General features: G+C 45.3%; 1 protein-coding gene across 1 annotated transcript in view; it reads left to right on the top strand.

Annotated features, from left to right (window-relative positions):
* The window catches only part of SLC4A8 (solute carrier family 4 member 8), a 64099-nt gene extending 57371 nt beyond the window's left edge, over nucleotides 1-6728 (top strand). The window contains exons 23-25 of the mRNA XM_024736801.1: nucleotides 1571-1662; nucleotides 3527-3622; nucleotides 4766-6728. Of these exons, the coding sequence (XP_024592569.1) occupies nucleotides 1571-1662; nucleotides 3527-3622; nucleotides 4766-4778 (201 nt within the window). The 3' untranslated portion in view covers nucleotides 4779-6728. The remainder of the gene's footprint in view (nucleotides 1-1570; nucleotides 1663-3526; nucleotides 3623-4765) is intronic.
* The last annotated feature ends 3637 nt before the right edge of the window (nucleotides 6729-10365 follow it).

The following is a 10365-nucleotide window of genomic DNA, read 5'->3' as shown; positions in this document are numbered from 1 at the left end:
TTTTTTTTTTTTTTTTTTTTTGCGGTACGTGGGCCTCTCACTGTTGTGGCCTCTCCCGTTGCGGAGCACAAGCTCCGGATGCGCAGGATCAGGGGCCATGGCTCATGGGCCCAGCTGCTCCGTGGCATGTGGGATCCTCCCAGACCAGAGCCCGAACCCGTGTCCCCTGCATCGGCAGGCAGACTCTCAACCACTGCACCACCAGGGAAGCCTGAACTTCATTTTAAAGGAATTTTTTTCCTAAAATCTTGAGTTTTAAAAATCTTGTATTTTTTTTTCAAGCATTATTGAGATATAACTGATATATAATATAGTGTAAGTTTAAGGTGTACAATGCAATGATTTGATATATGAATATACTGTGAAGTGATTACCACAATAGGGTTACTTAACACATGTATCACCTCACATACTCGCATTTGTGTGTGTGTGTGTATGTGTGTGTGGTGAGAAATTTTAAAATCTAATCTCAGCAATTTTCAAATATATAATAGAGTATTGTTAACTATAGATACCATGCTGGATATTATATCCCCAGAACTTATTCAGCTCATTGACCACCTTCACCCATCCCTGCCCCCTATACCTGACAACCACCAGGAGTTTCTGCTCTCTGTTTCTATGACCTCAGTTGTTTTAGTTTCCACATGAAAGTGAGATTATACAGTATTTGTCTTTCTCTCTCTGACTTATTTCACTTAGCATAATGCCCTCAAATTTCATTCATGTTGTTGTAAATGGCAGGATTTTCTTCTTTTTTAATGGCTGAATAGTATTCCATTGTGTGCGTGTGTGTGTGTGTGTGTGTGTGTGTGTGTGTGTGTGTGTATTTTATTGTGGAACATTTTAAATATATACCAAGGTAGAAAGAACAGTCAGTATTCGTAGTTCCCTAATTGCCTTATTATTTTTAAGCGTCTGTTTGAATCAGGATCCAGTAAGGTTCATATATTGCAATTGGTTGATATATTTTAAAATTTTCTTTTGGGGTTCCTCTCCTGTCTTTTTCTTTTTTTGCGGTACACGGGACTCTCACTGTTGTGGCCTCTCCTGCTGCGGAGCACGGGCTCCGGACGCGCAGGCTCAGCGGCCATGGCTCACGGGCCCAGCCGCTCCGCGGCATGTAGGATCTTCCCGGACCGGGGCACGAACCCGTGTCCTCTGCATCGGCAGGCGGACTCTCAACCACTGCGCCACCAGGGAAGCCCCCCCTCCTGTCTTTTTTGTCTTTGACATACAGGGTTTCCTGCCATTTAGATTTTACTAAATATAACTTTTGGTATCATTTAACATGTTCTCTGTCTCCTATGTTTCCAGTAAATTGGTGGTTTTATCTAAAGGTTTACTCAGATTCAGGTTCTTTTTTTTTTTTTTTTTAAATACTATTCCATAGGTACAGATACTGGGTTGTCTCTCTTTTTGTGGTGAGTCAGATCTATGAAAGAACATAATTATACTTACAATAAATGGAGAGAAAATCAGGTAGAAATTATGGTGATTGAAAAATGGGCTGGTGTAGACTATTGGTTTCATTTGATCCAAGATAAAGTAATGTCTCCTTTTCTTGCAGGAGGCTGAGAAAATGTTAGAAATGGGGGGAGACAAGTTCCCCTTAGAGAGCAGGAAGTTACTAAGTAGTCCTGGAAAGAACAACAGTTTCAGGTAAAACTCCCCCAGCCCCAAGGAGTTGACTGTTTTGGTGGTTGTGTAAATGTTCTGGCTTTGTGATGGGGGCTGTGTCACAAATGCAGCTGCTGGTATAAACAGCTAAACTTTCAGCCTCCCGGTTCCAGCCTGTGAAAACACCTTTCCTTTCCTGGTTTTCTGAGGGCCTGCCATGCATTGGGCACTATGCCAGGTGCTGGGAATCACAGGAGGACAGAGCTACGGGAGCCCGTGTGCTCCCCAAACCAGTGGTCCTTCTGCCTCTCTCTGCCACCTTCCAAAGGTGAACAGGATGTAGTCTTTGCTTCTCAGCCTGGTGGGCATGAAATTCCCATGCTTAGGCAAGCCGTTGGGGGCTGGGCAGAGACAGCCCCTTCCAGCTTGGCTCATGGCGGCTACAGTCCTAGGAGCCAAGGGGGAACCTAACTGGGATTCCCCAAATTCCTTACTTCTGCCAGCGATCTTAGCCCTTTGGTGTGTTAAACCTGTTGCTCACCACAAATCACAGGAAGCTAAACTGGTCCATTTGCAGTTTCATTCCTGGTGTTTTGTTTCCGCTTTGGAAGAGGAACACAGAAGCTGGAAGAAGCTCAGAGGTGGAGAGGGTACAGAAAAGGAAGAGAGAGGGGATCTGGGTTATCTAGATGCTAGATAATTTACTGCTGAGTTATTGAATTGATGGTGCTTTATACTGAGGGGGAGATGAGGAAAGTCTTTTGTTTGGTTATTTATTTATTTATGATAGCTAAAAATAGTATATATTTAAGGGGTACAACATTATATATATATGTAAAATGATTACTACAATTAAACTAACAACGTATCCATCACTTACTATACTTACCGTTCTTTTTTGTGTGTAGTGAGAACACTTGAGATCTACTTTCTTAGCAAATTTCAAGTGTACAATACATTATTATTAACTATAGTCACCATGCCTTACATTGTCTGCAGAACTTCCTCATAACTGAAAGTTTGTACCCTTTGATCAATATCTCCCCTTTTCTCCCACCCCCCAGCCTCTGGTAGCCACCATTCTCCTCTCCGTTGCTATGAGTTCAATTTTTTTTACCTTACCCCAAAGAAATGGAATCTTTGATCTTTAAGAAACTTTCTATAAGTTGTCAGGGAAGGAGCCATAGGCTTTGCATTCTCTACGGCAAAGCAGAAATCATGTTCCTCCTCTAGCAGATGCTGCCTCCCCTCTTGGCCTTTTAGAAGGAGAGTCTGGCATGTGGAAAAGTTTAGAGTACTGGCGGGGGCAATGCGGGGGCAGGGTGGGTCTAGGAGACCAAGGACTGGATTCAAGGTCTTGATTCTCCACTTACTGACGTCTGACCTTGGACAGCCTCTTAACCCTATGAGCTTTGGTTTCTACACATTAAAAATGAGGATGTTAATAATCTCTGATACTGTGAGAGTTAAGATAATATATTGTAACAGTCCTTTGTAAGCTACAATGGAAAAGATCTGGCCATGTAAACGAGAAAATGGACAGAGTGCTTAGCACCGTGCCTGGCCCACAGCAAGCGCTCACTAAGTGGTAGCTCCTGGTGCTGCCACTTCTGGCCTCTTAGCGCTGTCACCAGCATCCCCAGAGGGGCCCTTCAAAGGAGAGCAGAACTGTGGGGGCAGGGCTGGCCGCTAACCGGCACCCCGGCCCAGCCCTCAGCTCTGACTCACAGGCCACCTTGCTTCTCGACATTCCGACCATCTGGTTCCCAATGCTCCGGAGAGCTGTGAGACAAGCTCCCTCACGCCTCATCTTTTCCCTTCTGGTGGGTAGTGGGTATTATACAGAGACTGAGATGTAGACCTTATTTGTATGTCTGACATTGACTGTCCTAAGCATTGATTTCAGATGTGACCCCTCTGAGATTAATATATCTGATGAAATGCCTAAAACCACAGTCTGGAAAGCTCTCAGTATGAATTCTGGAAACACAAAGGAAAAGAGGTATAATTGCCGATTTTTATTTCTGACTTTTAAAACTAGCAATGATGTTGAAAGTAAAATATGTTTTAGTTGTAAAGTTGAATTTATCCATGAATAGCACATCTAGCATTGTTGCTAACCCCACAGAATAGCTATAAACCTAAGAAAAGGAAAAATGTGCTCTAACTATTTGAGCAGATATGCTGGTTTGAGCTGCCCACTTACCCAGGCCCAAAGTCAGGATGGAATTATTTTGGAATGTAAATTTGCTTTATCTGTTTTGTTCCCTTAATCCTCTTTCTAGTTCCCGTTTCAAAATCTGTAGAGTGTCCCTTTGGTCATTGCAACCACACAAACTGGAAAATCCTTAAAATATTTGGGTAGTGTTGATAGTATTGATACAGACTTTAACTTATTTATTTAACTTATTCCATAATGAGAATTATTGTCAAGGAAAGATTTTGAAATATTAAATTGTAACTGTTTTCTTATTTTGGAAACTAAATTCTGAGTATCGTTTGTCAGTAGCATAGATCAATTTTTAATCTGGTTAATGAAAAAAATGGAAAGACTGGAGGCATTTTTGCCTACATTGGAGTAGGCTGTGTACTCGAATCACATGAATAATTTGGTCCAAACACTAAGTCATCAGACAACCGAAGGTAAAATCTTAGGTCTTTTTAAAGGCAACTTTTCTAGTTAAAAAAAAAAAAAGCAGTAGGGTAGGTGAGGAGACTTGGCTTAGCTGTTAATTCCATGTGTAACCTGGCAGACCACTGTTTCTGGTACTTGGTTTATTCAGTCGTGAAATGGGGGTAATAATAACTGTCTCACTCATAAGGCTGCTCTGAGGAGAAGCTGATGTGCTTTGGAAAGCCACAGCCACCAGTGGGTGGTAGTGATGGGCTATTTCATCAAATGGGTTAAAAGAAATCTGTACTGAATGTGAGTGAAATATAGAATCTTGTTTCCTTCAGAGGAAAATCCAGGCAGCTGTCGAAATGTATAACGCACATGGTTATTTTTAGTTGAGAACTAGTCTACTTGTACATGAACTTAAAATACAGCCAGATCGAAATTGTGGTGACATCTTCAAAGTATTGTGTTAAAATCAGGAATGAATCATGTGTTCCCTTTTTGTCTAATTGTAACACTTTTATTCAGTCTCTTCAACTAAAAGTCTTTGCTGGGATGGAGGATGTGGGCCGTGAGGTGCCACAGGGAAGTTCTGGTTACAGAGAAGATGACGAGTGTCTCAGAGAAGAAGCGAGCCCAAGTCTGGCCCCGTCCTTGGTCCTGTCGAAGCCACGCGAGCATTCAGTTATTGGTGGTGTGCATCGGAGGGCATTGCCTGGTATGAGTGTGGAAGCAGAAGACCACTTCCCGTTGGTACTTCTCCTCTTCCTTCTCTTTCTCTTCAGAACTGCCTCCACCGAAGACCCAGCTTCCCATTTGCCAGACATTTCCTCTGAAACCCTCTGCTGGCCTACTAAGCCGTATGGATCCATTCTGCCACTGAGGATTTCCTCGGTGAGGTCCCTCTTGCTCAAGGACAGGGTGAGGAAGTAGGAGGCGAGCAGAGAGGAAAAGGAAGCCTCTCCTTAGGCTCCTTTAGTGACCGCAGGCTCCTGGGCAGCCCCGGGCCTTGGTTTGGTTGCCTGCTCTGGGGGATGCTGGCGAGACCGAGAGGCCACCAGGAGGGTCTGCTTCTAGGAGGGTCAGCGCCCTGGGCCTTGGCAGCGCTCACCACCACAGCCAGAAGATGCCTCTGGCCTGGTGCGTCTTCATCGCTCGCTAGCAGCAGCCTGCGTAACTCAGCAAGAACCTTGGATGATGAAAGGGCCAGAAGGGACATTGAAGTTGCTTAGCTCAGACAGGAAAAGGCCTGGGGGAAAATCAGGGATGGTGAGTGAGGATGAACAGCTTCTCCTGACTTCACTGATAGGGTAAGAGAACAAGCTTCAGTGGCTACAGAAGGAATTAGTTTAGACACCAGGAAGGACTTCCTAGCCTGAAGATTTGTCATAGTGTCTGCTTTCTAGATATCTGGGAAAGGTTTGACTGTAGTCGTTTGTGAGTAGAAAAGGAGATAAGGTGTTTTTAATTGGCCATGTTGTGGAAACATCCATATCCTGCTGCTGTCTCTTGAGGACACACTCTGATTCCATTCCTGGAGAGATCCAAGTGCTTACGTAATGTCTCCTTAGCTGCCTTAGTAGCAAACCGTCACCAACTCAATGGACCAAACCACCTTCATCATCCTGGATTTTTTTGTTGACAGATGTTCTGACTTTCAGATGTAAAAAGCCACATTGGGAAATGAACTGTAAGTGGTGAAATTAATTTTGGTATTTAGTTTAAAACTATATTTACAGTTTCTGTCTCCTCTTGTCTTTTGCAATGAATATCGAGGGTTTGGGCTCCATTGTGTATAGACTTTCCCTTCCTTTGTGCACAGAATGTGACTAGCAAGCATGTTGGTACCCAGGGGATCTGATCAGTTCAGTTTCCATCCTGGAAAATATTTGTACGGTGGGACCGTCTGTCGGTGTGCTCTCCTTTCATAGGTGAAGAGTTGGCTACGTAACTTTATTGAATTTTGCATTCCTTAGACTCATAAATATATTAATGTAGTCTTACTCTAAGGACCTTTGATACTGAAGGAATCCTGCCTTTTTCCTATTTCCCTATCTCTTAGAGTCAGTCCTTTTAATACACAGATGATTTTCAGAATATTTAACAACTGGTACAGGATGGGCACCAACCACTCAGAACGGATGCCTGCTGTAAACAAGCAGTATGTATGGCCATACCAGTGCCTATTGGCTGAACATCACGCTGCTTTCAAATATTAAAATGACATCCCTTTGAATTGTGGGTATTGTTCCTGGCTTGTCTGATTTCTACTCACAAGGCTGTTTCAGGGACAGCCTCGGCATCCTTTCATATGCTGCAGACAGGAACAGGCATGCTTCTTTGAACTATATGGGCATTAAAATCTTTGAGAGCCAAAGCTTCACATTTTATCACTTTAGGATAAATGTAATATTGTACCCATCTACCTACCTAATTTAGAAAAATCATAAGGCACCCTGTCATTGGGAAAAGCTTTCTTGCTGACTTTCCCTGTCCCTCTCTGCTTCCTTGGGCTTGCCTCCTTTTGGTGTATAGGGAGGGTGGTGACCGCTTCACCTGTTCCCTTGGCCTCAGCGTGGCGATGAGGAATACGGCAGGGAAGAGTCCATCATGCAACAGAACTACGTGGCAGAGTCACTCAGAAAAACCTCTCTACTCACACACTGACGTCTTGTGATGCCCTGTGCTGGCAGGCTGCCTGAGAGTGGGGAGCCGGTCTTTGTTAACTCTGTGTAGTGCGCTTCCTGAGCCAGACCCTCCCAGCGTACCGCGCCTTTGGAGTGTTAGCTACTTTGGAAGGCTGTGCCAGTCTTTTTAGGCTATTAGCTTTTTTTCAAACAAGAGCCAGCCTCGTTTGTGCTACATCTCGGTGGTAGGCACCATTCCCTACTCTTCCTCTCTTATCTTTCCCGAGTCCCACCCATCCTTCAGCCCCAGTCCTGGCTGCTTTCCTGCTCAGTGGCTGGTCTGTGGGTTGCAGAGTCAAGTGGGTGGGGGGTGGGGTGTTTAGGGTAGGAGACTGGGACTGGTGGTGGAGCGTGAGCCACGTGTGTGTACCTGTGTGTGTATGCACGTGTGTCTACCAACAAGTGAGAGTGTATCCATGAGATTTCATCGCTGCTGCTAAACCACCTCGTGCACCTGAGCTGTGGGGACATCAAAAGAATATGGTCATTCCTTCTCCCTTCTAGCGCTTCCCCTCTCTATTCTGATAGAATTGCCTGAGGGCAGATACAGGTAGATTAGTCTTAGAAAAAGGTGTTTAAGCTCGACATTAATGAGAAACTGATTTAGGGGTAGAAAGCAGGTAGTTAGGTAATTCCCATGCCCAGGCTTGCTTGGGCCAGAGAAGTAGTCCACCTCTTTTCTGACAAGGGTAAATTCAGGAGTCGTTTGAGTGTTGGCAGGGCAATGCCCTGATAGGCTAGCAGTGTAGAGGAGGAAGGGAGGGAGGCCGGAGATTTAAGAAAATGATGGTGAGTGGACTCTTGCTTCTAAACAGAAGAACTGGCATCACTAAGTGGGTGGGTTACGTCCTAGCCCATGACTTACGGAAGGGGTTGGTTTAGATAGGAGGTGAAGGCCCGCAGAAACATGCTGTGAAATTGCTCAACACGTCTGGTTGCAGGAAATGCAGGCTAGTTCTTTGTAGCTGTATATGATTTCAAACTTCTGGTAATGGGATTATCAAGAGAGCTGGTCGTTACTGCACACAGCTCCTATCCCCCTCTCCTTGTTGGTATAAATTTGCCTTTGGGGTAGAGAGGTAGGGAACCGTATATTTTCAAAAGACGTTATAAATAGTTGCTGTTTCTATTTGAGATGTGTCTGGCTTTTAAATTAGTCATAAATGTTTGATAAAAACCTGGCATATGCTAAGTCGTAGGTTTTGTTGACATATCAGGCTGACAAGAGGTCAGACCTTCAGAGGTCTCTGGTTTGGGGAATCTGGTTTCCGGTCATTCAAAAAACGCAATTCCCAGTTTGACTTTATTTTCTACCTACTCAGTGCTCTAGTCTTCTCTATTAATAGAGGAATCAGTAATTCTCCCTGCAGCTTCTCTGTCAACTTCAATGTCCACGTTTGGAGTCTCCACATTTTCCTGATGTGTAGGAGAAGGCTTGAGCCCAGGGCCCGTGGCTTTCATTTTAACCAGCGTCAGACATGCTATTAAGTATGTTCTCTCTGCCACTTAATCAGCTTCTCTAAGTGTCTTCTTTTGCTGGAGAGTTAGTGCCACCTTCTTACACCTTCCTCAGACTTCTCAGGTTCCCAAGCCATATCCTGGCAGGACATTCAACATGCATCGGATGTTCTCAGGCTTCTTGACTTTCTTTTGGTTGTAGCTGCCAGGACTCCTAAGGTAGAAATCCTTCCTGTCGGCCCTGACTGGCCAGATGAGACAGCGTCTAAGCTCTTCCCCCTTGTACTGACTCAGCTTTTTCACATACTCCTTCCCGTCCTTTCTGCCTTTTCCTCAGTGTTTCAAGTTTTCCTTGGAGGGAAGAAGTTCTTGGTCAGAGGTCCTAACCACCACGGCTAGTTAGGGCTGGTGAGAGGGGGAGGAGGCTGGACGGTTCTGGGGCTTCTCAAAAAGGTGAGACTTACGGTTATTTGCCTTATTTAGGGTGAGGGACTAAGGATTCTCAAGCCCTCAGGGTCATCCATATTTCGGTGTAAATAGAGAAAGACATTCCAAAACCAAATAGAAGGGATTTTTCTGCCAAATCTCCCCCCTCTTTTTTTTTTTGCGGTACGCAGGCCTCTCACTGTTGTGGCCTCTCCCGTCGCGGAGCACAGGCTCCGGACGCGCAGGCTCAGCGGCCATGGCTCACGGGCCCAGCCGCTCCGCGGCATGTGGGATCTTCCCGGACCGGGGCACGAACCCACGTCCCCTGCATCGGCAGGCGGACTCTCAACCACTGCGCCACCAGGGAAGCCCGAATCTACTCTTTATGATTCTTGGTGCCCTTGGGGTCTTGCATTAATTATAGAGAATGGGTAGTTGACTCAGCTCACATTTCTTTATCGGAAAGGAGGCTGATTTTCACCACCAAAAGAGGTGTGAAGTAACTATATGATTGCTTGAAGCTTGGAAAGAGGAAAGGAGTGTCACGTGAATCTTTTCAAGAGGAGAATTCAGAAAGTGGCATGATTCATCCATTAAGCATAATTCTTTTAGAAGATTCTGTGCTCAAAGGGAATGGAATGGTTTCTGATCCTTCTGGAAAGAAAAAGAATTGCATTTTCTTTAACCCACTTTCAGCACTGGAGAATACAGAAGTTTTCTTCTAGCTGATGGCATTAATATTTCTGAGAGAGAGTGAGCCCACTCACAGCCCTTTCCCGAGCCCAGCAGAAATCAGCAGAGCTTGGGTTCTCTTAGCAGGTTGGCAGTTGACTCCGACATGCAGGTTTTACACACGTGCAATAATGTTGGAAACAGAAGTACCAAACTGAATATGCAACTAACTCCTTTTGCAAAAGAGGCCAAAATCATCCTCCCCATGCCTCTCTCCCATATTCACTCCTCCAAGACGATAAGCCTCCCCCTCGTTGATCTCTGTCTGTCTGATTGGTTAGATGCGGCTGCCCTCCCGAGCACGTGGTGTCAGGCGGAGAGCAGAGCGACCTTCCCACGGAAGGGGACGGCTTGAGGTGCTGGTATATTTCCCTCGTTTTCTGTGTTCTTTCTAGTAGGTCTCCTGTAGAGATAGAGATATTTTTGTTTTAGAGATTCCAAAGTATATATTTTTGGTGTAAGAAATGTACCCTCTCCACACTCCCTGGTGTAAATAGGACTGAGAACAAATGCGTTGCCGTGATAATTCCACAGCGGTCTGCAGTAGGGGTGGGACCTCTGTCCCTCACCACCAAGCCTCACGGCCTGTGTCTGTGAACCAGGGGAGGTGATGGTGACGCCTCTGCCTGCCCAGACCTTCCTGTGCTCAATGGGTGAAAAATAAAGTCTGTGTAACTGTTCACACCTGTGGTGTTCTTTGAGCCCGAACCTCGGGGCTGAGGCAAACTTGGGAAGGGAGAGTTATGAAGGTGGGGGAATACGTGGGGTCTGCTGAGCGGGCCTGAAGAGGGGCCTGTACACCTCTGGGTGCAGACCCTGAGCAGT

The sequence above is a fragment of the Neophocaena asiaeorientalis genome, unplaced genomic scaffold (assembly GCF_003031525.2).
Source record: "Neophocaena asiaeorientalis asiaeorientalis breed wild unplaced genomic scaffold, Neophocaena_asiaeorientalis_V1.1 scaffold134, whole genome shotgun sequence".
Taxonomy (NCBI): domain Eukaryota; kingdom Metazoa; phylum Chordata; class Mammalia; order Artiodactyla; family Phocoenidae; genus Neophocaena; species Neophocaena asiaeorientalis.
This window is presented reverse-complemented; position numbering and strand designations above follow the sequence as displayed.